This window comes from Trichechus manatus, unplaced genomic scaffold (assembly GCF_000243295.1).
Source record: "Trichechus manatus latirostris isolate Lorelei unplaced genomic scaffold, TriManLat1.0 scaffold00043, whole genome shotgun sequence".
In the NCBI taxonomy this organism is placed as follows: domain Eukaryota; kingdom Metazoa; phylum Chordata; class Mammalia; order Sirenia; family Trichechidae; genus Trichechus; species Trichechus manatus.
This window is the reverse complement of record NW_004443979.1, coordinates 5874223-5901360: the sequence shown is the minus strand read 5'-3', so window position 1 is coordinate 5901360 and position 27138 is coordinate 5874223. Positions and strand designations below refer to the sequence as shown.

Here is a 27138-nt window from a genome sequence, read left to right as displayed (position 1 = left end):
GAGCCATCAATAAGTTATTATATTTATTTATTTTTTGTTTGCTTACTGTGTCCTAGCTTCTTGTTTTGTTTTGATATGCCCAGATAGGCTGCTTGTGTAAGCTAATTTTGATTATTGGCCCCTTTGAAGCTCTAATGCCCTGTCACCAGATTGTTAGATCTGTTACTATGTATGTGAGCTCAGGAGTCTGCCCACTCCTCCTGTATGGATTCAGCTCAGGTGCCCAGGTAGATGACCACCAAGTGTGTGGTGTAGGCTCTCACCTACAGTCCTAGACAGGCATGGGTGATTGGTGTAGGCACAGGCATCTGGCTGCAGCAGGGGGACACACTCTGATCAAGGCAGGGGGCTGACGGTTGCCCCCGAGTGTCCTGTTCCCTAGAGCACGTAGGTGGGGGGGTTTTGCAGCTGGACTATGAGCAGCTAATTCTGTTGGCTGTAAGGACTGCGGGGCATCTCTTATTCTTGGGCCCCTATCGCAGGTGGCTAGGTGGCGTGGGTAGAGCCACCAGTCCTCAGGCCACTGATGTGTGTAGGTGAAGACCCTGCTTAATGGGCAGAGCACTGTCAAATGTCACAAACCTGCCACTTCACAGCTGAAACAGTTGAAGTTAGAGTTCCGATATATACCCTGGTGTACTGCGGTAATGAGGGCCTACGCTGTTGAGATGGACCCACGCAAGTCTCTACAGGGGAAAAGGCGCTCAAAGTCTGTGGATCCCTTATGCCTGTGCCTAGGCAAAGGAGCTGTGCCTACACTGGGTTTCTGGCTTAGGCGAGCTGGCAGTTTATTTTTTCCCTGTTTGTTAATTTGTTCATTCTCCTAGGCTGGGAGAATGGCTCAGGGTGTGTGTCGGATTGTCCTTCCGGCCCAGGGGACTTGGCAGTTGCAGAAGCTGATCGGGGACCCAGTGCAGAGCAGGGAGCAGGGAGGTAAATGGGAGAGAGGTTTTTCTTTCGGGGTTGTTTTTGATCCGTGCGGTAGGCTGTATACAAGTCCTTATCTTTTGCCCATCCAGGGCTGCTTCTCACTGGTTATGGGTGGCCGAGTAGACTCTCTGGCACTGGGTCTCTCCTGGTGCGGAAAACGCGCCTCCTGAGCACCACTGCTTGCCTGCCTCACCACTCACCCATAGCTGCTCAGTCCTGAAGGGCTCAGGCTCTCGCCAGGTCAGGTCTCGCAACTCCATGCTGCTTCTGAACCATCTCTCCCTCCCTCTGCCACTCAGTCCAGTTCCTTGACTTTGCCTTAGATGTTCAGGGCTCCTTGATCGTCATATATGATTGATTCACTTGTTTTTTTCAGGTCTTTGTTGTAAGAGTGTCCACTGGAAGCGTCTGACTAGTCTGCCATCTTGGCCCTGCCCCTGTTCCTAAATATTTTGTCTCCTTGGGGACTCTTGTAAAAAGTATTGATTTGGTGATTTCCTCTTGGAAGTTCTCTTTGTTGGTGTAGAGGAATCCAACTGATTTTTGATGTTTATCTTGTATCCTGAAACTTTGCTGAAATATTCTATTAGTTCCAGTAGTTTTCTTGTGGATTCTTTGGGGTTTTCTGTGTATAAGATAATATCATCTGCAAATAGGGATACTTTTACTTCTTCCTTACCAATTTGGATGCCCTTTATTTCTTTTTCTAGCCTAATTGCTCTGGCTATGACCTCCAACACAATGTTTAATAAGAGTGGTGATAAAGGGCATTCTTGTCTGGTTCCTGTTCTCAAGGGGAGTGCTTTCAGACTCTCTCCATTTAGGATGATGTTGACTGTTGGCTTTGTACAAATGCCCTTAATTATATTGCGGAATTTCCCTTCTATTCCTATTTTGCTGAGCGTTTTTATCATAAATGGGTGTTGGACTTTGTCAAATGCCTTTTCCAAATCAATTGATAAGATTCTGTGGTTCTCGTCTTTTGCTTTATTTATGTGTTGGATTACATTGATTGTTTTTCTAATGTTGAACTGTCTGTGCCTACCTGGTATAAATCCCACTTGGTTATGGTGAATTATTTTGTTGATATGTTGTTGAATTCTATTGGTTAGAATTTTGTTGAGGATTTTTGCATCTATATTCATGAGGGATATTGGTCTGTAATTTTCTTTTTTTGTAATGTCTTTACTTGGTTTTGGTATCAGGGTTATGCCGGCTTCATAGAATGAGTTTGGAAGTATTCCATCTTTTTCTATACTCTGAAGTACTTTTAGTAGAAGTGATGTTAACTCTTCTCTACAAGTCTGGTGGCGTTCTCCACTGAAACTGTCTGGCCCAGGGCTGCTTTTTGCTGGGAATTTTTTAATTACCTTTTCAGTCTCTTCTTTTCTTACAGGTTTATTTAGTTGTTCTACCTCTGTTTGTGTTAGTTTAGGTCAGTAATGTGTTTCTAGAAATTTTCCATTTCCTCTAGGATTTCAGGTTTGTTAGAGTACAATTTTCCGTAGTATTCTGCTATGATAGTTTTAACTTAAGTTGGGTCTATTGTGATACTGCCCATCTCATTTCTTATTTGGGTTATTTGCTGCTTTTCCTTTCGTCAGTTTGGCCAGTGGTTTATCGATTTTGTTGATCTTTTCAAAGAACCAGCTTTTGGTCTTGTTAACTCTTTCAATTGTTTGTCTATTCTCTATTTCATTTAATTCTGCTCTAATCATTATTATTTGCTTTTTTCTGTTGCCTGAGGGCTTCTTTTGCTGCTGTCTTTTATTTGTTTGAGTTGTAGGGTTAATGTTTTGATTTTGACCCTTTCTTCTTTTTGGATGCGTGCATTTATTGTTATAAATTGACCTCTGAGCACTGCTTTTGCTGTGTCCCAAAGGTTCTGGTAGGATGTGTTTTCATTCTCATTTGATTGTGTGAATTTCTTTATTCCATCGTTAATTTCTTCTGTAACCCAGTAGTTTTTGAGCAAGATGTTGTTCAGTAAATCTTCATTTTCTTCACCTTTGGCCTTAGTGATTGGTGCATAAATTTGAATAATAGTCATAGTAACTGATCATCCTTGTAGGCATATGGATATTATCCTATCACAGACAGCATTGTACTTCAGGATAGATCTTTAAATATTCTTTTTGATGATGAATGTAATGTCATTCCTCTTCAGTTTGTCATTTCTGGTATGGTAGACCCTATATTTGTTCAATTCAGAATTGCCAACACCAGTGCATTTCAGCTCACTAATGCCTGGGATATCTATATTTGTGTGTTCAATTTCATTTTTGATGACTTCCAGTTTTTCTAGATTCATATTTCGTACATTCCACATTATGACTACTAAATGGAAGAAGCTGTTTCTTCTCATTTTGAGTCGTACCACATCAGCAAATGAAGATCTGGAAGGCTTTACTCCATTCATGTCATTAAGGTCAACTCTACTTTGAGGAGGCAGCTCTTCCCCAGTTGTATTTTGAGTGCCTTCCAACCTGAGGGGCTCATCTTCCAGCACTATGTCAGCAGTGTTCTGCTGCTATTCATAAGGTTTTCCCTGGCCAGTTTTTTAGAAGTAGATTGCCAAGTCCTTCTTCCTAGTCTGTGTTTTATTGACTATGCAAAGGCATTTAACTGTAAGGTCATAATAATTTATGAGTAACATTGTATCTTAGTCATCTAGTGCTGCTATAACAGAAATACCACAAATGGATGGCTTTAACAAAGGGAAGTTTATTCTGTCACAGTCCAGTAGGCTACAAGTCCACATTCAGGGTGTCAGCTCCAGGAGAAGACTTTCTCTTCTCTGTCAGCTCTGGAGGAAGGCCCTTGTCATTAATCTTCCCTTGCTCTGGGAGCATCTCAGCGCAGGAACCTCAGGTCCAAAGGACACAGTCTGCTCCCGGTGCTGCCTTCTTGATGGTCTGAAGTTCCCATGTGTCTCTGCTCGCTTCTCTCTTTTATCTCTAAAAAGAGGTTGGCTTAAGACACTATCTAATCTTGTAGACCTCATCAGTATAACTGCCGCTAATCCATCTTATCACATGATAGTGATAGAGTTTACAACACATATGGAAATCACAGCAGATTATAAAATGGTACACAGTCATACAATACTGGGAATCATGACCCAGCCAAGTTGACCGATATTTTTGGGGGACACAATTCAATCCATGACACATTTTGAAGGATGGGGATTCTAGAATACTTTATTGTGGTCATGAGGAACCCGTACATAGACCAAGAGGCAGTCATTCGGACAAAGCATGGGGATACTGTGTGGTTTAAAATCAGGAAAGGTGTGAGTCAGAGTTGTATCTTTTCACCATACTTATTTAGTCTGTATGCTGAGTAAATAATTTGAGAAGCTGGACTATATGAAGAAGAATACGGCATCAGGATTGGAGGAAGACTAAGTAACAACTTGTGATATGCGGATGACACAACCTTGGCTTGCTGAAAGTGAAGAGGACTTAAGTCCTTACTGATGAAGATCAAAGACTGCAGCCTTTGGTATGGATTACACCTCAACATAAAGAAAACAAAAATCCTCACAAACGGACCAATAGGCAACGTCATAATAAACCGAGAAAGTATCGAAATTGTCAAGGATTTCATTTTTCTTGGATCCATAGTCAACGCCCATAGAAGCAGCAGTGAAGAAATCAAACGATGTATTGCATTGGGCAAAATCTGCTGCAGAAGATCTCTTTAGAATATTAAAAAGTGAAGATGTCACTCTGAGGCCTAAGGTGTGCCTGATCCAAGCTGTAGTATTTTCAGTTGCCTCATAAGCATGCGAAAGCTGGACAATGAATGTGGAAGACCCAAGAAGAATTGATGGATTTGAATTATGGTGTTGGCAAAGAGTACTGACTATTACATGGAGCCAGAAGAAGGAACAAGTCTGTCTTGGAAGACGTACAGCTTGAATACTCGTTCGAGGGGAGAATGGCGAGACTTCTCTCATGTACTTTGGACATGTTATCAGGATGGACTGGTTCTGATAACAGGAGAAGGACATCATGCTTGGTAAAGTAGAGGGTCAACGAGAAAGAGGAAGACCCTCAATGAGATGGATTGACACAGTGCCTGCGAACTATGGGTTAAACATAGCAACGATTGTGAAGATGGCACAGGACCCGGCAGTGTTTAGTTCTGGTGTTGTACATAGGGTTGCTATGAGTCGGAACCAACTCGACAGCACCTAACAACATAGTATAAGATATAGTTTGTATTAAAAACTTTGCCATATGCTAGTCTTCATATGGAATTTTCTTTTCTCCCACTCTTGAAGGAAGAAGATAATCTGCAATAAGGAATTCAGGGGACAACACAATTCATTAGGGAGCCACTTTCATTTTTGGTTGAGACATGCTGTTGTTGACAGGTACACGTGAACTGAACCTTTTATTAACTCCACATTGCTTGATACATTTTCCATTTTGTTTTTCCTTCTATTATTAGAATTGTTTTCCATTGTTACTTCAGCTTTGAATCTTTTTAATAGCAAAGTAAGCATACCTATAATGATTTACCAGATAAATATTGTTTGAAGAGAGGCTCTTTGTTTTGGTTTAATGGTATTATGGTGTAAAAACGACTTGAGGGCAGCATCTCACCTCCTCTAACTTCACAAGGGGGATGGAGAATCCAGATCAAGGCCCAAGGCTGATTCATATGAGGCAGAGGTCAGACAGGCCATCCCTCACACAGCATTCTCTACTGGGTTCAGTAATTCATTGCAGTGGCCACACAGAACTCACAGACCATACTCACAATTTTGGGCTTTATTAGGGAAGTAACAGTTAAAATTCAGGCTCAGGAACACAGTTCTTCCATTAGGATAGCCTCTTCCCAGCCATAGTTGCAGGCATGCCTCTCCCTGGCCCTTGGCCTCTGCCCAGAGGCACTAGGCTTTCTCACTCCATGGGCCAGGAAGCCCAGGACGCCATCTTCTGCTGCCAGGTTGCTCCTGGCCACTGCTTCTCACCATCTTCAGGGTTACATCTGTCTTTCTCTCTCCGTCTCCTGCTTCCAGGAACTTCTCAGCGCAGGGATCCTGAGTCCAAAGGACATGTTGGCTTCTGGCTGTTCTTCTTTGTTGGTGCTGGGGTTCTTCTTTCCCTGCCTCTGGGGTGGCTCATTTCAAGCCCAGTGGGATGACAAAACTGACCAATCCCCTTGGTGGGCCACAATTACCATATCTGCATAGTCCCGCCCAGTCACCTGGGCGGGAATTACAAGACCATGGTGAGAAAGGCCACACAAAGGAATCCATCACACCGCATATGGTGTTTACACATTCTTGGTAAAAAATAAAATAAGTACTAAAACAATAAAGAAGGCTGTAAAGCAACAGGTAAAAGTTCACAGGAATACCCCCAGCGCCCTTTCCTCACATTCTCCTTCCCCAGAAGTAACCATTGTCAAGTTTCCAGTGTATTCTTCCAGGGACTTTTTATGCATATATTTTTCTTCTTTCTTGTTAAATACAAATGAGTTCATACAATATAAACAGTTTGTATATTCTTGTCTGTATATTCACATTCCTGAAGCACTGATATCTCTGGGAACCCCAGATTCATGCCCAGGGTTGAGCACAGTAAGAGGAAAGAGGCAAAAGAGGTGGAGACTTGGGTGGAGAGAGGCTGCTATTCTCTACCCCTTCACATATTTATCAGAACTTAGAAACCCCAAGTGCCATGTAGGGAAGGGAGTCTGTTTAGAGTTGGGCCTCTAACCAGGCCATCTGCTACCTGTTGCAACATTCTGTATAGCAGCTTCTGTGAATAGGCTTTTAACCAAAAATCTCAGCCTCAGTATTATTAAGGGAGTTAAATTTTTCATTACTATTCATTCATTTATTTATTCAGCACTTCTGTTACCAGGCACTTGTTTTGTGTCAGGAACTTTAGGCTAAAGGATCTATCAGTGAGGATACACACTGTGCCTATCTTTATGTTGCTTACAACCTAGTAGGGGAAGGCAACATAGAATAAGTAATTCCAAGTGTAGTACATGTTTCAAAGAAGAAGTACTGCATGCTATTGTTGTTGTTAGGTACCATTGAGTTGGTTCCAACTCATAGCGACCCTGTGTACAACAGAATGAAACATTGCCTGGTCCTGTGCCATCCTTACAATCGTTACATTTGAGCCCATTGTTGCAGCAACTGTGTCAGTCCATCTTGTTGAGGGTCATCCTCTTTTTCGATGACCCTCTTCTGGGTGCTTTAGGAGTATATAAAAGGAAAATTGCCATGAAAAACTGGCCTGAGAACGAGATAAGCAGATTGACAGTCTGGTTAAACGTAAAATGTAGTAAAATGTTAATTGACGTTGCATTGCATAATTTCCTGGTGTTATGAAACAATCTTTTAAGATCTTTGAAGTTTGTTAAAATGGAGTGTGTATAGTTTATAGTGAAAATTTTCTTTCTCTCAGGTTTATTGTTTGTAAGAATGAATTTTTGCACAATTCAAAAAATAACTTTTATTTGTAATTGTAGGAAATTTTGTGCCAAATTGTTTTCAGGTTATTGTTACTCATCAATGCCTCCCTTCATTGCCCTTTTTTTTTTTTCTTTCAAGCAGAGGTCAAAATCACATGTCATACATTGTCTTTCACAGATTTTCACTTGCCAGTCTAGTTCCTTAAGATCAGGGTTGACAGACTACAGCCTGTTAGCCAGATCTGGCTGGCTACTTTTTTTGTAAAGTTTAATTGGAACACAGCCATATCCATTCATTTACTTTTTGTCCCCAGGTGCATTCTCAGAGTTTAGTAATTGTGACAGAGACTGTCTAGCTCATAAAACTTAAAATATTTACTATCTGACCCTTTACAGAAAAATTTACTGACCCCCTGTTTAAGATGATAAACCTAAAAATTGGGCTTTATCAAATAAAAAAAAATTTTTTTAAAAGAGAAGGCTTACGTAAAACTTTTTAATAAAAATGTGTATATTAAATGTGATTAGAGCGAATAAAATGTTATTTTAAAGTAAGTATTATATATAGAGAATATTACTCAAAGTTCTCTTTACACATATCTAACCTTGGTATTAGACTGAAACATATGAATGTTTCAACCTTCTTTGTAGTTTTTTTTTAACCTTTTGGAAAGAATAATAGCCAAGAGTCATGGTTAATGGACATAATAAATAATTTTATGCTAGTCCTTATGACTCAGCCAGAATGTTTTCATTTATTAATGTTGTCTAAGGAGGATAAAGTGCTGTAGTTGAGCCAATGAGAGACACTTCTCCTCTGCCTGTGTCTTAGAAGGAAAAATTAAACTAATGAGTAATTGCTCTAGAAGGAGCAGTGAGAAGTTGCTTTGGCTTTAGTGGGAGATGGGACATGGTGATGTACTGGAAATGGTCTCAGCCCTATTCACAGACTAGGGTGTTTCTTTGGCATTAGATTTATCCAGTTAGTATGATGCCTTGAGGCCTATCTCTCTCTCTTTCCCTTGCATAGAAAATAAAGTGACCTAAAAGGCTAAGTCTTGGTCCAAAAGAAATGTTGATGTCAGAGCAACCAAAAACCATATCATTCTCAAGGGGAAACATGAGATTGGGTAGGAACGGCTTCTGGTCCCTGGGGACTAAGGATGGAAGAAAGTGGCCTGAGTGATTTGGTACTATTTGTTGTCCATTTTATTCAAGGACACAGTAAAGGGGCCGTTCTTCTCTTACTAAGAGCTGGGATTTGTTTGAACCCTGAAAGCAGGCTAGGATGAATTGGGATTTTTTTTCCAAGTCAACCCATAGATAGCCCATGCCACACCATAAAGGTTTCCATGATCTGCAGTTATAGTTGCAGTCAATGATGTCCCGTGTGTTATGGAACAATGCCCTGTGTTCTCCGGGTTGGATTCATATCCTAGCTAATGAATAAATATATCTTTGGGAAGTGAAGGACAGAGAAGAACCATATCTCTTTTCTAAGAAAGACCTTGGAAGATTAAGAGAAAAAAATGCATAACAGTAAAGTTGACTGCACTTGCATAGCTGGGCAAGTCTAGTTCACTATTTTTATCAGTATAATCCAGTCTCTGCTACTGCAGTTCAAACAGCTTTTCTAGTGGTTGCATAACAACCATGAGTTCACATTATGTTTTATCTACAAATGTAAGAATACTTACAGAGGCCAAAATTTTTTTTACTTCTAAATTTTATTTATTTTTTTGTTGTTGAGAATATACACATCAATGCATACACCAATTCAACAATTTCTACATGTACAATTTAGTGACACTGATTACATTCTTCAAGTTGTGCAACCATTCTCATCTTCCTTTTCTGAGTTTTTCCTCCCTCGTTAACATAAACTCACTGCCCCCTAGGGTTCCTATCTAATCTTTCAAGCTGGAGGACAATTTTTTTTAATTATTTTTTTTAAATTGTACTTTAGATGAAGGTTTACAGAGCAAAGTAGTTTCTCATTAAACAATTAGCATACATACTGTTTTGTGACATTGGTTGCCAACCCCACTATATGTCAATACTCTCCCCTTCTCCACCTTGGGTTCGCCATTACTAGCTTTCCTGTCCCCTCCTGCCTTCTCGTCCTTGCCCCTAGGCTAGTGTGCCCATTTAGTCTTGTTTCGTTTTATGAGTCTGTCTAATCTTTGGCTGAAGGGTGGACCTCAGGAGTGACTTCATTACTGATCTAAAAGGGCGTACAGGGGTCATACTCTCGGAGTTTCTCCAGTCTCTGTCAGACCAGTAAGTCTGGTCTTTTTTTTTTTGTGAGTTAGAATTTTGTTCTACATTTTTCCCCAGCTCTGTCCGACACCCTCTATTGTGATCCCTGTCAGAGCAGTCGGTGGTGTTAGCTGGGCCCCATCTAGTTGTGCTGGACTCAGTCTGGTGGAGGCTGTGGTAATTGTGGTCCATTTGTCCTTTGGACTAGTCTTTCCCTTGTGTCTTTGGTTTTCTTCATTCTTCCAGATGGGGTGAAAGCAGTGGAGTATCTTAGATGGCCGCTCACAGGCTTTTAAGACCCGACATGCTACTCACCAGAGTAGAATGTAGAATATTTTCTTTATAAACTCCGTCATGCCACTTGAACTAGGTGTTCTTGAGACCATAGTCCCCAGAGCCCTCAGCCCAGTAATTTGGTCCCTCAGGGAGTTTGGATGTGTCTTTGGAGCTTCCATGACCTTGCCTTGGACAAGTTGTGCTGACTTCCCCAGTATTGTATACTGTCTTACCCTTCACCAAAGTTACCACTTATCTATTGTCTATTTAGTGTTTTTCACTCCCACTCTTCCTCTCCCTCATAACCATCAAAGATTGTTTCTTTTTTTTGTGTAAACCTTTTCATGAGTTTTTATAGTGTCTCATAAAATATTTGTCCTTTTGTGATTGACTTATTTCATTCAGCATAATGCCCTCCAGATTCATCCATGTTGTGAGATGCTTTGCAGATTCATCATTGTTCTTTATTGTTGCATAGTATTCCATTGTGTGTATATACCATAGTTTGTTTATCCAGTCATCTGTTGCTGGGCATCTAGATTGTTTCTGTCTTTTTGCTATCATGAGTAATGCTGCAATGATCATGGGTATGCATATGTCTATTTGTGTGACTGCTCTTATTTGTCTAGGATATATTTCTAGAAGTAGGATTCTGGATCATATGGTATTTCTATTTCTAGCTTTTTAAGGAAGCGCCATATCGTTTTCCAAAATGGTTGCACCATTTTGCATTCCCACTAGCAGTGCATAAGAGTTCCAGTCTCCCTGCAGCCTCTCCAACATTTGTTATTTCCAGTTTTTTGATTCGTGCCAGTAATGTCGGAATGAGGTGGTATCTCATTGTGGTTTTGATTTTCATTTCTCTAATGGCTAGTGATCACGAGCATTTCCTCATTTATCTGTTAGTCGCTTGATTATCTTCTTTGGTGAAGTGTCTGTTCATTTCCTTTGCCCATTTTTTAATCGGATTATTTGTCTTTTTGTTGTAGAGGTGTTGGATTTTCCTGTAGATTTTAGAGATTAGACCTTTGTCAGATTTGTAATAGCCAAAAAATTTTTCCCAGTCTGTAGGTTCTCCTTTTACTCTTTTGGTGAAGTCTTTTGATGAGCGTAAGTGTTTAATTTTTAGAAGATCCCAGTTATCTAGCTTATCTTCTGGTGTTTGTGTGTTGTTAGTTCTGGTTTGTATTCTGTTAGTGTCGTGTATTAGGGCCTCTAGCATTGAACCTATTTTTTCTTCTATGACATTTATAGTTTTTGGTTTTATATTTAGGTCTTTGATCCATTTTGAATTAGTTTTTGTGTATGGTGTGAAGTATGGGTCCTGTTCCATTTTTTTGCAGGTGGATGTCTAGTTTTGCCAGCACCATTTGTTAAAAAGACTGTCTTTTCCCCATTTGATGGACTTTGGACCTTTGTGGAAGATCAGGTGACTGTAGGTGGATGGATTTACATCTGGGTTCTCAGTTCTGTTCCATTGGTTGATGTGTCTGTCATTATAGCAGTACCAGGTTGTTTTGACTACCATAGCTGTACCGTAGGTTCTGAGGTCAGGTAGTGCGAGTCTTCCTAGTTTATTCTTTTTCAGTAGTGCCTTTACTTATCTGGATCCTCTTTCCTTTCCATATAAAGTTAATGATTAGTTTTTCCATCTATTTAAAGAATGCTGATGGTATTTGGATTGGAATTGCATTGTATTTTTAGATTGCTTCGGGTACAGTTGACATTTTCACAATATTAGTCCATCTATCCATGAGCATCGTATGTTTTTGCATTTATGTAGGTCTCTTCTGGTTTCTTGCAGTAGTATTTTGTAGTTTTCTTTGTATAGGTCTTTTGCATCCCTGGTTAGATTTATTGCTAAGTATTTTATTTCTTTAGGGGATATTATAAATGGTATTGTTTTCCTGATTTCCTTTTCCTATTTCTCTTTATTGGTGTATAGGAATCCAAGTGATTTTTGTATGTTTATCTTGTATCCTACTACTCTGCTGAATCTTTCTATTAATTCCAGTAGTTTTCTCATGGAGTCTTTTGAGTTTTCTATGTTGGAGGACAGAACTTTTGAACGCATTATTATCTACAAGAATCCCACTCATGTGGTCTCTAATCACAGCAGTCTTGTAGCCCTGTATCATTTGTTTTGGCTTAGTTTTAAAATTATACTGGTAATACATGAAGATATTCTCATCATAAAAAAACAAAACAAATAACAGCAAAAAGCAGAAAAGATCCCCCTGTCCATTGCCTTGTCTGTACTGCCTCCTCCGTCTTAGTCTCTGTCCTCTGGGGTAACCACTTTTACCAGAGTTTTCTCTACAATTACATGTACTGTGCCTTTTTAAAAATGTTTTAGTAAGAAGATGCCAAAATGGCTTTCTTAAGAGTATAAACTTGAGGTAACGTGACAGGAAAAGATCTTCATCCTCTCCTACAGTATGCATTTACTCTTAATTTGGAACATATGTATGAAGTAAAATTAACATTTCCCTAGGAGGCAAATTTGGATGTAAATTAGAATTCCATAGATTACTATAGTTTTAAAATTTGTAAAATCTTTTTACTATCAGGAACTGTTGTTACATATATATTATTGACTAAGAAATTTGAAAGTTCGTTAGAGATAGCACACTAATGAACTACTTTCCAGATTTGGCTTACAAATCAGTTTTATTTGGCCTCCACAGTGTTTTAGAATTTTTCTAAATTGAAAAATTAATTAATGTCTTTAGTTGGGACATACATTCTCCATAGAGTCTACCACCCCCTATATAGCTTCATTTATTTTGGTACCTGTTTGACCCTAAAGGCATTTGAATTTCGGACTCCTGTTTTGAGAAAAGGTTCAGAGTTAAGTTGAACTGCTTGTTTTGCTCAGATATTGTTGTTAGGTGCTGTCAAGTTGGTTTCGACTCATAGCAACCCTGTGTACAACAGAACAAAACACTGCCTGGTCCTGCGAGCCTTACAATCATTGCTATGCTTGAGCCCATCGTTGCAGCTACTGTGTCAGTCTGTCTCATTGGGGGTCTTCCTCTTTATCTCAGACCGTCTATTTTACCAAGCATGGTGTCCTTCTCCAGGGACTGGTCCCTCCTGATAACATGTCCAAAGTATGTGAGACGAAGTCTCACCATCCTCATTTCTAAGGAGCATTCTGGGTGTACTTCTTCCAAGACTGATTTGTTCATTCTTTTGGCAGTCTGTGGTATATTCAGTTTTCTTCACATATAGTTAAGCTCAAATCCAAAGATGTAGGTGAGTTCCCTGATATAAACTTAATTTATATATCTAACATATGTATATGTGAATCTATATGTTTTTTCTTTGATATTATATGTTATGGATTGAATTGTGCCCCCCCCAAATGTGTATCAACTTGACTAGGCCATGATTCCCAGTATTATGTGGTTGTCCACGATTTTGTCATCTGATGTGATTTTCCTGTGTTTTAAATCCTACCTCTATGATGTTAATGAGGCAGGATTAGAGGCAGTTCTGTTAATGAGACAGGACTCAGTCTACAAGATTAGGTTTTGTCTTGAGTCAGTCTCTCTTGAGATATAAAAGAGAAGCAAACAGAGAGACAAGGGGACCTCATACCACCAAGAAAGTAGTGTCAGGAGCAGAGCGCATCCTTTGGACCCAGGGTCCCTGTGCTGAGGAGCTCCTAAACCAGGGGAAGATTGAAGACAAGAACCTTCCTCCAGATCTGACAAGGAGAGAAAGTCTTCCCCGGGAGCTGGAGCCCTGAATTCAGACTTCTAGCCTAGTAGACTGTGAGAGAATACATGTTTTCTTTGCTAAAGCCGCTTGTAGTGTTTCTGTATAGCAGCATTAGGTAACTAAGACATTATACATTATATAATTGCCATTATTCTTTAAAATGATTGGTGTCCTGCATGTCTTCACTATAATATAGTTGTAGGGTTGCTATGGCTTGAATTATCGTGCTCAATTTCTTAGCTGTTGGCTTAAACAGAAAGTTTACATGTATGCTATATATATTCTTTTGAATATATGATCTGTTTTATTTATTTTAAAAAGTGTTTAAGGACTTGTTTATAATTCTTTATTCCCTAGAGTAAAATAACCAAAAGTTTGTCATATGAAAGAAAATTAATGTCATTTGAAACTCACATTTTCATAATTTTTTTTCTTATTATTGATATAGATGAGTAATGAGAGAGGCTTTGAAAATGTAGAACTGGGAGTTGTAGGAAAAAAGAAGAAAGTCCCAAGGAGAGTCATCCACTTTGTTAGTGGTGAAACAATGGAAGAATACAGCACAGATGAAGATGAAGTTGACAGCCTAGAGAAGAAAGATGTTTTGCCTACTGTTGATCCGGTAGGTTTGATATTGATGATTCTTTTATCAAAAGGTTTTGTTTTGATTGATTTGTTTCCCCTTAAATATTGAATGGAAAGGGCTTTTGAGATTTAAATAAACTGTATTTTGATTATAAAATTATATTTTATGATTTTAGTAGAAAATAATATACTTACAATATGGTTAGAAATATTTCCAGCATTTCAGTAGCCTGAAACAATTTGTCTTTAAATGTCAAGAGTTCTTTGTCAGTTTGTGTAGTTTTCTTTAAGATTTATCTTCCTAAATAAAGTTCTGGAAGTACTGGAATAACAGAGTCTTTGAATTAAGGACCTTACTGCCATAATATTTTCTACGCAAAGCTTAAGAGTTGTCAGTTCTTTTTCATATTGTCCCAACTTTTGATTAGAAGATAGGAGTCTACAGTTTTTAGTGTGCCTCACCAGCTAAATTTGAAAATTTCTAAATGATAAAATATGTGACTATGAAGTTATAAGGCTAACTGTACACTTAAAGGAGTGTTGCCTTTCCAAGTAGTCATTTTGAGAGTATAGTTGATGAAATATTTACTGGCTTTCTTATAGGTACTGTTTTAAGTGCTGGTGATACAGTAGTGGACAGAATAAATTTATGCTCTTATATGCTAGTGGGCAGATAGACAATAAATAAATACATTTATTTATTGAAGAAAATAAAGCATAGTAAGAGGGGTAGAGAATTATTAATTTATATTTGACTTAAAAACAAAATGTTAATACCCATTGTCAGACTTGGCTAAATTAATTTCGACTATTAAATCAGATCCAGATTCTCTACTACAGAAAACATTGTGTAATATATATTATGAAGGCAATCCCAAATGCATGTGAAATATTACAGAAATGTTTTATGCAGTGGGAGAATTGTTGGAATAATTTTTTTTTAAATATTTTGAAGGAGTTCTTATTTGTATAATTTTATGTATATGTGTATGTTTTTAAAAGTTGTTGTAAAAGTTGCTCTGTATTTACGTAGAAATTGATAATAAAGGCGTAGTCATATAAGGGATGCATCCTTATTACTTTCCTAATAATTTACTCTTAAAATGACTTTGTATGTAGCCTGTCTATGTAAGGATTTCCTTGAATTTTTAGGCCCAAACTGATGAGCCCCTGGATGGTCTGGTAAAAAAGATGTCTATATTTCCTTCAGCTTGGGAAGTCAGAAGCTTGGTTTTAGTTCTGGCTCTGTTCTTTAGTAATTTTGAGCAAAGACTTAACTTTCAACTCACTTCAGGTTCCATGATTATAAACAAAATAGAGATAATAACATTTACTCATCTACATTGAGTTATTTTTGAAGATTAAATGAGACAGTACAGATGAAAACTCGTTGAAAAATGATTAAGCTCTATATACATGTAAGGTAGTATTAGTTAACAGAGCAAATATAATTGTAAGTAGCACAAGAAATCTTCAAATTCCACTAGAATTTGAAAATCCATGACAAATTTCTTTATTTTCCCTATAGTTCTTACTCGGCATCATTTTAGAGTTTATGAAATTAATTTGTATGATGGATCAAATCTAAAATATCCATTCTGAAGTTTTAAAATTAGTCTTCTTTTGTGGTAACTAATGTCTTCAAGAGTACAGTGATTTTTAAGAAAATAGGAGCTGCTGTTACACTGTAGTGGGAAGCTTTATGTTATAAACTCAGCCTGAAGTTAAGAAGAATGATTTTTTACTTGAATTTTAAATAAAATTTTCACAAAAGATGTAGTACAATTTATGAAGAATTGATAATTAACAAATAGGACTATCCATGTTGACTACTTTAACAGACTAAACAGTAACAATTACTTAAACCTTTTGCCAAGAGAGATACGATTTATTTCTTTGGTATTTTTCATTGACTTCATTTGGTTTGTTATTTATGCATGTACATGTTAATATTAATATGTCACTTTCTTTTTTTAATGCTGCAGCTGTATGTAGACTTCTGATTGTACCTACAAGCAGTCCCCGCCCCCCCCCCCCGAGCGCCCTCCCCAAATTACTTTACGTTGTTTTGGAGGGAAGTTTTAAACATTCCCTGCTAAAGGCTACAGCTCCTATTTGGCTAGTCTTTCTTGGTTCCCAGTAACTGCTCTTTCTTCTTACCTCTTCAAGCACAGGGGAGGTAATGGTTCCCGTACTGTTACTAGCCCTGGGATAATTTTCTGTTCTCTGTTGGTTTTCTAAACCCAGTGTACATCTTTGTAAATAGTCCCTTTATTAAACTCTTCTCATGTTAGCTAATTTGAATGTATCATCTCTTTCATCTGTATCATCTGCCAGAACTTTGACTGATATAACAGCCAACACTTGTCCGTTAGAGTAATTTTTAATTTCTGAAGACTGATCTGGCTTCACTTCATGTGAAGAGCAGATTTTTCATTTCCCTTTACTTCTGATGCATCATCTGGTATGATGAAAGAGTTGAAAAGATACTATCCTATAGTTACATTGCAGATTTGTAAAACAGACCCTAATTTAAAAAAAAAAAAAAAAAAAAACCCTGATATTTAAAATAAAGATTTAAGAATACTACAGGTAAATAATACTTGATAGAGAATAAGAAATGGAGATCTAGATTTTTTTACAATTGTATGGTAATTGTTCACTTAGATTTTCGTTGTTGTGTCTTAGATGTACCTTAAGAATAAAAATGTTTTTTTGTAATTCCCGTAACTATTGATTTACTTCCAATTACGTTTCCTCAAATATGTGTGTGTGTATACGTGTGTATATATATATATTTAAAAATTTGGTCATGCCCATAATTTTCACCTATATAAATGGGCTGATGTCTTGTAGTAGAGTCAGAAAAGTATCTGGGCTCATTTTTTGGCTGTTGAGTTAGAAAAAAGAAAAAGGACAATGTCCTATGTGTAGAGGGTACAAGGGAATGGGTAGCCTCATACACTGTTGCTGAATATTTATTGGTACATTTTCTGTTACAAAATTTTGCAGTGTGAACTTTCCAAATGATTATATCCGTTGGCCTAGTAATTACTTTTAGGAATTTAAGCATGTAGGGGGAACTATGCTTAATATCACAGTATAGTAAATGGGAGAAAACAGCAGGATAGAAAAAGTGTATAGTACAACAGTTTAGAAAAAAAAATATATGCTTAGAAAAAGACTGGAAAGATACATTAAAATGTTAACGGTAATCTCTGGATGATGAAATGGGTGATTTAAATTTGTTTTATACTTTGCTGTATTTTTCAAGTGTTTTACAGTAAGCAAGCATTAATTTTATAATCTGAAAATAAGTTGTTTAAAATCAGAAAAGATAGCAGTTCTTAACAGGGAGAGAAAAGATTATATTTAGATTTTTAGAGAAAAGAATCAATCAGTTTGAGTTTTAGCACCATGAACTAGAACTCTTGACAATTCCAGAGATCTTGTCCTAGTTCTGCTGTTACTAGCGTGGTGGCAGTGGTGATGCTGGCAGTGGTGGCAGAGTTCCAGTACAGACTCTTGAGCCACTGTCCTTTTGATTCAGTAAGGCCAGTGTCCAAATAGAAGGCTCTATTCATTGATTCTGTATAACTGTGTGGGATAATGATGGATGTTATTCAGGATTCCTTATCCAGCTCCTCAGCTCTGGAGCAGATTTGCCTCTTCATTAGTCACCGCCTGGATATTAGCAGTTATTCTCTCTAGAAACAACCCCAGGAGAATTGGTCCACTGAGAAATATATTCTTTCCTCCAAAGCATGCCTAGCCCTTTTCTAGGTAGTTTCTTGGCCCTATCATTTATCATGTGTTATAGAAATTGGTTTCATTCCCTATACTTCTGACACTGTCTCATTTGCTGTAAACCATAAAGTAAATACTAATGTCAACATCTTTAAGTCTCTAAAGTAACCCTTATCCCCACATAAGAGACCACTTCTGTTCTGAATATAGGAGATACAGCAGATTTGATCAAGGGAGTCAGAAATACACATTATTTTCTTGGCTCAATTTGTTTGTTTGGATATTCACTCGAGTAAATAGAGACAAAGGATCTACCTTACATCTGTGTGTTTTCAGACATACATACTATCACAGAAATTGGCATACTTACTTTTCACGGCAAGACTGGGTTATATGCTGTTTCCTTCCCTCAGCTTTAGCCGTTTGACCCAGTCTTACAGATATTCTTGTGTTTGCCTTTTTAATAGGATGATTATAGACATGTTTATCTCTTTCTCCTGTCTTTGGAACCAATATTAAAAAATCATTAATGTATTTGATTGCAGGCTCTGTACTATATTTTCTTTTTCTAAACAAAAATGTTGATACAGTGAAGCATGCCTGCAGTACCGATTTTATCCAGAGAGGCAAACTATCATCTGTTTGGGGAGCTTCACAAAAGTCACAACCAACATTAGTTATGGATTTGCATTCTGCCAGTGGTCCTGGCTACCAAATATATACTGAGCTTGTCTTTGGTTTCATGGTCTAGTCCCTTTTTAATCCTTAAAACAAATAAATAAAAAACTCATTTTTTAATTTTTCCCACCATTAAAAGCTCATTTGATATGCCCTTAGTTATGCTGCTTAATTTCTCTGAACTGTAGTTTTCCCGCTGTAACATAAGTGTGTTGGACTATATGATCTAAAGTTCTTTTACTGCCTACTCTCCCTGTTGTACTTATAAGCAGTGAAGACAACAAAGCAGCAAGACAGGAGAAAGAAAGACCCTGGATTAGCCATAAAAATGGTTTATTAACCCACGAATAATCAATCATATGACTTACCAATTCCATTTGGTGGCTGCATCTTTTTTTTGGTTCTTCCTTGGGCTTAGGGTGGTTGTAGTTATAAGGGCGAATGAAAAATGTCTTTGTGGAATTCTACCTATAAAGGTTTTACATTTTTGATTAGATTATAGTCTGTAGTATTGCCTGTAGAATACATAGAATATGTGCCCACTACTACTTTAAGTATTTGACTATTTTATTCTGGCCTGAAATATATAAAACGAGTTTAGGTATGAATGTTGCTAACCTGACTTCTTCTTGCAGAGAAAACTTACCTGGGGCCCCTACTTATGGTTTTACATGCTTCGGGCTGCCACATCAACCCTCTCAGGTATTGGTTTTCTGTTTGAATATTATATAACTGATGTAATATGCTCCAACAACAGAAGCTTTGCCAAAATAGATGTTTCCAAAATGAAAGAGAAACAAGGAGTTAAATCACTCTATCCTCAGCAGCTGGCTAGCATTGGTAGACTTCGTGTATTAATTTGACTTGTATTTCAGCTTAAAACATCTTCAGCTCCAGGCTGTGTTAAAAAAAAAAAAAAAACCTGAAAAATGACTGTATTAAATATTATTTTCATGCCCTTGAATCCTTTCTGTTAGCAACTGTTTTGCCATTTTGTCATTTGGTCCCTATTAGTACTGTTCTCATTCTGTCTGACTGCTTATTCTGAGCCTGTAGTTGTAATTCATTTGTATATTTACATATTTCATTTCTTAAGTTGAAATATAACTAATTCCTATTTGAAGGAAATGCGTTATCAATTTTTATCACTCAATCACGCTAACTTTATAGGTTTTAAACCACGAAGCTTTCCTCTGAATTCCCAATTTTAACTCCATCATAGCTTCTATCACTTTCTGTTTTGTATTAGAGCTAACTGTGAATGGTAATTTAGTCAACAAACATTTACTGAGCACTTAGTATGTGGTAGACATCTTAGTGTAATGGAAAGAACATAAGCTTTAGATTCAGACCTGGATTTGAAATTTGGATCTGCTTTGTCAGCTTGGGTAAGTTCCTTAACCTCTCTGAGCCTAACCTTTCACAGTGCCTGGCACATGGTGGGCCCTCAGTGAATGTTATAGTACAAGCTATTCCTCTCCTTCAGCCCAATGCATATCTCACCCCTCTAAAAGTATTTCTCCTTAAAGAGATAGACATATAACAGATCATTATAATATCTGGTGGCAGGTGTCATAATAGAGTTATGAACACAAAGTTATTATTGGGATCCCAGAGGTAGCCATAAATGCTTCTTGAGGAGATCAAGGAGGATGTACAGAAGAGAAATGGGCTTGGTTTTCATAATCTCCTTGAGAGCAGGAACTGAAACTTGTATTCCTACAATGCCTTGCAATAGAAAGTGCTCAAGAAATGTTTATGGAATTGTATAAGTCATTTAACTTTTCTGTCTTTAGTGTGTGACTTTCTTGGAGAGAAGATTGCATCTGTTTTGGGCATCAGCACCCCAAAATATCAATATGCCATTGATGAGTATTACCGGATGAAGAAGGAGGTATGTCTCCTTTTTATATTTTCTTGATTGTTTGGTTTGCTATAAACTTGATGGATTGCATAATGAACATATGTATTCTCAAAGTAGCTCCCTTCTGCTAGGCATTTAATTCTGATGTCAGTAATTACTTTTATCAAATTGACATACATTTTAGATTTTTAAAAATGCTTCAATTTCTGTGTGATCTATGTACAGAGCTAAGCTAGATTTTATGAAAAATTGAGGAATCTGGGTGATGAGGCTTGATGTAAAATAGACAAACGAAAAATAAAAAACAAAAAAAGCCAGCTTTAATGAAGTATATTATGTGCTCCACATTCATTGCCAGGTAATAGTGCTTTTGAGGAAAGGGAGATAAGGTAGATAGTATAGGGATTAAGAGAGCAGATTTTGAAATTAAACTGCAGGTTTTGAATCCCATCTTCCTTACTAGGTGTATGCTCTTGGGTGAGTTGTCTAACTCTCTAAGCCTCAGTTTTCTCCCCTGTAAAACAGGAATGATAATATGCATTAAACAGGGTAATTGTAAGAATCACATGAGATGATGATATAGGGCATTCTCAGCAGAGTGCCTCTCATGATAGGTGTTCAGGAAATAGTATTATGGAATGAATGTTATAGCGGATGTGTCAATACTGTATACTCTGGGATATGATTTATTGACCAGGTTAATATTAAATTTTTAGGTTTCAATTTATATCTGTTTTTTAGGTTTTATCCTAGGAAATGAATAAACTATTATAATTTGAACTTGTACTACTCTGAATATGTTAATTTGTAGTTCATAGACAAACCTATTTACTATAATACGCAAAAGATACAAACAAACAAGTTAATCATGTTAGAACATAATAAAAACTTGATATAAGCACTAGTAGTCTGACATCCTAAAGTATCAAGTATAAAAATCAACAATACTTATATCAGACTTAATTTTGGGTGTCTAAGGTCAAGAATCAAGGGAAGTATATGTCAAATCCATAGCATTATGAAGAGCCTGTAAGGTTTTGTATGTTCTCACTCTCTCCAACTCCTCCCCTGCGTGCCCCCCGCCCCATTACACACATTACCCTCTGACTTATTCCTTCCAACTTAACACTTGCTCAGTCTGTTCTGGCCAAGGTGGCAGCCTTGCTGTTCGTTAAATACACTAGGCATGTTCTCCCTGATGCCTTTGCACCAGCTGTTTCCTCTGCCTGAAATGATATTCTCCCAGATATATGTGTGGCTGACTTCCTCACTTTCAAGTCTTTGCTCATATGTCACCTCAGAAACATAGGCTTGACCACCCTGTTTAGAATTACAACCCCTCACAACCTTTCCCCAACAGCACTTCCAATTCCCCTTACGCTGATCTATTTTATCCCTCGTACTTAACACCTTTTGACATACTGCATGGGAGTACCTGGGTAGCTCAAATGGTTAAGTGCTTGACTACCAAGGCACCTTGGAAGAAAGGCCTGGTGAACTGCTTCTGGAAGATCATAGCCTTGAAGACCCTATGCAGCACAGTTCTGTTAGATGGCAACTAGTTTTTGTTTGTTTTTTTAAATTGTGCTTTAGATGAAAGTTCACAGCTCAACTTAGTTTCTCATTCAGAAATTTACACACATATTGTTTTGTGACATTGGTTGCAATTCCCACAATGTGACAGCATTCTCCCCATTTTCACCCCGGGGTCCCTGCGTCCATTCATCCAGTTCCTGTCCCTTCTTGCCTTCTCGTCTTGCTTTTGGGCAGGAGTTGCCCATTTGGTCTTATATATTTGACTGAACTAAGAAGCACGTTCATTACGTGTGTTACTGTTTGTTTTATAGGCCATCTAATCTTTGTCTGAAAAGTGGGCTTCAGGAGTGGCTTCAGTTCTGAGTTAGCAGGGTGTCCAGGGGCCGTAGTCTCTGGGAGTTCCTCTAGTCTCTGTCAGACTGTAGTCTGGTATTTTTTTGTGAGTTTCAATTTTGTTTTACATTTTTCTCCCACTCTTTCTGGTACTCTGTTGTGAGCCCTGTCAGAGTGGTTGTTGATGGTAGCTGGGCACCATCTAGTTCTTCTGGGCTCAGGCTGATGGAGGCTCTGGCTCATGTGGCCCTTTAATCCTTTAGACTAATATTTTTCTTGTTTCTTTGGTTTTCTTCATTCTCCTTTGCTCTGGACGGAATGGGACCAATAGATGTATTTTCGATGGCCGCTCATAAGCCTTTATGAGCCCAGATGCTATTCCCCAAGTAGGATGTAGAACATTTTCTTTGTGAACTATGTTATGCCAGTTGACCTAGATGTCCCATGAGACCATGGTCCCCAGCCCTCATCCCCAGCAACTTGGTCCCTCAAGGTGTTTGGATGTGTCTAGGAAACTTCTGTGCCTTGGTCAGGTTGTGCTGACTTCCCCTGTATTGTGTGTTGTCTTTCCCTTCACCAAAGTTGACACTGGTCTACTATCTAGTTAGTGATTTCCCCATCCCACCCTTCCCCTCCCTCATAACTATCAAATATTGTTTTTTTCTGTGTGTGAACTTGTTCTAGGGTTTTTATAATAGTGGTCTCATACAATATTTGTCCTTTTGTGATTGACTTATTTCACTCAGCATATCTTCCAGATTCATCCATGTTGTGAGATGTTACATGGATTCATCATTGTTTTTCATCATTGCGTAGTATTCCATTCTGTGTATGTACCATAATTTCTTTATCCATTCATCTTTTAATGGGCACTAAGGTTGTTTCCATCTTTTTGCTATTGTGAATAATGCTGCAGTGGACATGGGTGTCCCTATTTCTATTGGTATGACAGCTCTTATTTCTCTAAGATGTATTCCTAGGAGTGGGATTGCTGGATCATATGGTATTTCTATTTGTAGCTTTTTAAGGAGGTGCCATATTGTTTTCCATAGTGGATGTACCATTTCACATTCCTACCAGCAGTGCATAACAGTTCCACTCTCCCCACAACCTCTCCAGTGTTTGTTATTTTCTGTTTTTTTGAATAGTGCTGGTATTGTCAGGGTGTAGTTTTGGTTTTAACATACTGCATAAATTACTATTCTTGTTTATTTTTTGTCATGCTCCCATTAGAATATAACCTTACAAGTGCAGTGATTTTTGTCTCTTTTATTCAGTCTGAGAACTTAGACCAGTGCCTGGCACATAGTTAGTTGTCGTTGTTGTTAGGTGCCGTCGAGTCAGTTCCAGTTTACAGTGACCCTGTGCACCACAGAATGAAACACTGCCTGGTCCTGCGCCATCCTCACAGTCGTCATTATGCTTGAGCCCATTGTTGCAGCCACTGTGACAATCCATCTCATTGAGGGTCTTCCTCTTTTTTGCTGACCCTGTACTTTACCAAGCATGATGTCCTTCTCTAGGGACTGATCCCTCCTGACAACATGTCCAAAGTATGTAAGATGTAGTCTCACCATCCTTTCTTCTAAGGAGCATTCTAGTTGTACTTCATCCAAGACAGATTTGTTCATTCTTTTGGCATTCCATGGTATATTCAATATTCTTCACCAACACCACAGTTCAAAGCATCAATTCTTCTGTCTTCTTTATTCATTGTCGAGCTTTCGCATGCATATGAGGTGATTGAAAACACCATGGCTTGGGTCAAGGTGATATCTTTGCTTTTCAACACTTCAATGAGGTCTTTTGCAGCAGGTTTGCCCAGTGCACTGTGTCTTTTGATTTCCTGACTGCTGCTTCCATGAGTGTTGATTGTGGATCCAAGTAAAATGAAATCCTTGACAACTTCAGTCTTTTCTCCATTTATCATGATGTTAGTTATTGGTCCAGTTGTGAGGATTTTTGTTTTCTTTACGTTGAGGTGTAATCCGTACTGAAGGCTGTGGTCTTTGATCTTCTTCAGTAAGTGCTTCAAGTCCTCTTCACATAGTTAAGCACTCCATAAATATTTGTTGAACGAATGAATTTATAGAATCTCTCTTGTGGGCTAAGTGTCATGTAAGGCACTTTCACATATGTTTTATAGTTTATCCTCATAATGTCTCAGTGAAGTAAATAGTATATTATCTGATAATTATATATAAGAAAACAGGTACAGAGAGGTTTAAGTAACTTGGCCAAAGTCACAAAACTAGGAAGTATTAGATTTGGATTTAATATCAAGTCTTCAAACTTCAAGTCTAGTTCTCTTCCCACAACAGCGAATTAGGGGGAAGAACACTTCAGTTCCAATTTGTGTGACTGCTGCTGCCCCAAAGCATTTTCAGTAGCAGTTGGCTTTAGTTGAAACTCTTGTGCTACTCTAGTTACTAAATGCTGAGGTAGAGAGGATTTAGCTATCTGTGTTATCACCAATTCATCAAACATTTTTGAATGGTTACAATCCTGGGAAAATAGAAAGAACTCTTTTTCAAACAGCTGCTATTTTTCAACTCTTGGGCGAGGTGCTATGTGAGGTTCCTTATGTGCATTATTTGTTTAATCTTCACACACCTCTCATTCAATTATTATTCCAATTTTAAGATGAAAGAAGCAAGAGGCAGTCTCTGTATTTAGGACACATAGACTGAATGTAGAAGGAAAGGAGTGAATTTAACGTATAGAAAACTACAAGTACTGTAATAGAAATGTGTATATGCCAGTTGATAAGGCACAAAGATGACAGCGGTGCTGTCTGCCGATATAGTGAGGTTTTAGGTTGGGTGAAATGAATTTAACCTTAAACAATAAGAAAGCTTTAGTGCTTAAGAGCATGGGCTCAAGAACCAAAGGGCCTGATCCTGGGTCTGCCACTTACTAACTTCGTAACCTTGGGCAAGATACTTAACCACAGTTTCCTCATTTTATAATGAGAAGAATTGCAAGATTGCTGTATGGATTAAATGAGTTGATATATACAAATGCCTAGAATAGCACTTAGTGCATATTGGTGAGCATGCAGTAAAGATTAGTCTGTTGTTATTCTCCTTCAAGCATATGAGAAGGGCAGTTGAGTTAAAGCTAGACTGTAGAGGCATAAAGATACATTATGTGTTTGCGAAAATGGCAAGAATATTAGTTTTTTGTCGCTAGAGCATAGGATACAATGTGGGAGTGGGAGATGAGTCTAGAAAGGTCAGCTGATTTTATATGTTAGGTGGTTTCAAAAATATGTTGTGAACAAATGAGTGCTACCAGCCTTGTTTAGAGCATCATTACCTCATCTGGACTATTGTAATAGCCTCTTAAATGGTATCTCACTCTTGTTAACCCTCAAACAAGCACCAGATTAATTTTCCTAGATAGGTTACTCCATATGGCAAGTCCAATACAAGTGCCACCTTCTCCATGAATTTAGTAGTTTCAGAGCTATAATTTATTTACTAGTTCTTAATCTCTATAGTGCTATTCCTTTCTTTTTTAATACTATTTTTACATGTCTTAACATTCCTACTAGATTAAATTCTTGAGGGCAGGAACTGCCTTATGTGTACATTAAGTTCTTATGGGAATACTATCCATGCTGTCCCATTTAGTGAATGTACCCTATAATTTGAAGTGATATATGTAGTACTAGCTATTTTTTAAATTTATGTTAGACTTAATCTGAAAAGACATAGTCTCTGTCAAAGTCTCCTCAGCCTCATCTGTGATAAGCAGGGCAATACCATGTTTCAAAAATACCTTCACTTTCCTTAAAATGTTAAACAATAGTTATTTGAGAATGGGGAGGGGGAAGTAAGTCTTATCTTAAATAGACTAAATTGGACAGGACACTGTTTTGACCTAAAAAAAAAAAAGAGAAGCTGACAGTGGGAGAAAAAATATTCTCCCTTTTGGACATTTATACTTCAACAATTCTTAATATTTTTTCCTTTTAGGAAGAAGAAGAAGAAGAGGAAAACAGGATGTCTGAAGAAGCTGAAAGACGATATCAAGAACAACAGAAGCAGCTGCAAACTGATTCCGTTGTTCAGAAAGATCAGCCAGAAACAGTGGTTTCTGCTTCATTTGTGAATGTCAGTTTTGAAATGGAGGGAGACTGTGAAGTAATTACGGAAAGCAAACAAAACCCAGTCTCTGTCCCACCCTAGAAATGAAATGACTATCAAACTTCAAATCCTGGTGTTGTTTTTATACCATGACCTTTCACATTCTCTATTCGGTGGGACTTAATATAATTATATTTTAAATTATTAAGTTATCCAGAATGGGAAAATGTTTCTTTATTCTTAGGCTCTATCTAGCAAAAGCCAGATCTGAAATTTGGGTATTTGTACTATGCTTTTAGTGTGTCCAATTAGTGATTTTTTTGTTTTTAAAAAAAAGTTGAGGACACGCTAGGGCCCGTCATCACTAACGAAGAGGTAAAAAAAATTATCAAGCTTGTGTTAACTTGTGTGTTTGGAAAAGATGGGTGAATTGCTGATTAAGACTCATTGGAGTTGATATTCCTAATCTCAAATTAAAATGAGGATTTTTTTTTCCCCTGGATTTTCTCATGTTGCCTTGCATTTATATATAGCTAACCATTAATTTTGTGCTAAGGCTGGTTTATTGAATGGGTAATAAAAGGATTAAGATGGAAGCCCTTTGAATTTTGTTTCATTGAGAGTAACCTTATTTTACGGAAGAGTGTTTGAGTTAGTTTATAACAACCA

The 27138-nt window shown here is 37.8% G+C and overlaps 1 protein-coding gene across 4 annotated transcripts in view; it reads left to right on the top strand.

The window, feature by feature from the left end:
• The window catches only part of FAM177A1 (family with sequence similarity 177 member A1), a 36383-nt gene extending 9503 nt beyond the window's left edge, over nt 1-26880 (top strand). For 3 of the 4 annotated variants that reach the window (XM_023731472.1, XM_004376516.2, XM_023731474.1), the window contains 4 exons: nt 14084-14257; nt 19281-19347; nt 20442-20539; nt 26359-26880. In XM_023731472.1, the coding sequence (XP_023587240.1) occupies nt 14084-14257; nt 19281-19347; nt 20442-20539; nt 26359-26571 (552 nt within the window). In that variant the 3' untranslated portion in view covers nt 26572-26880. Of the gene's footprint in view, nt 1-5218; nt 5312-14083; nt 14258-19280; nt 19348-20441; nt 20540-26358 lie in introns of all 4 variants that reach the window. The other variant, XM_023731473.1, reaches the window with a different exon arrangement.
• Nucleotides 26881-27138: the final 258 nt, after the last annotated feature.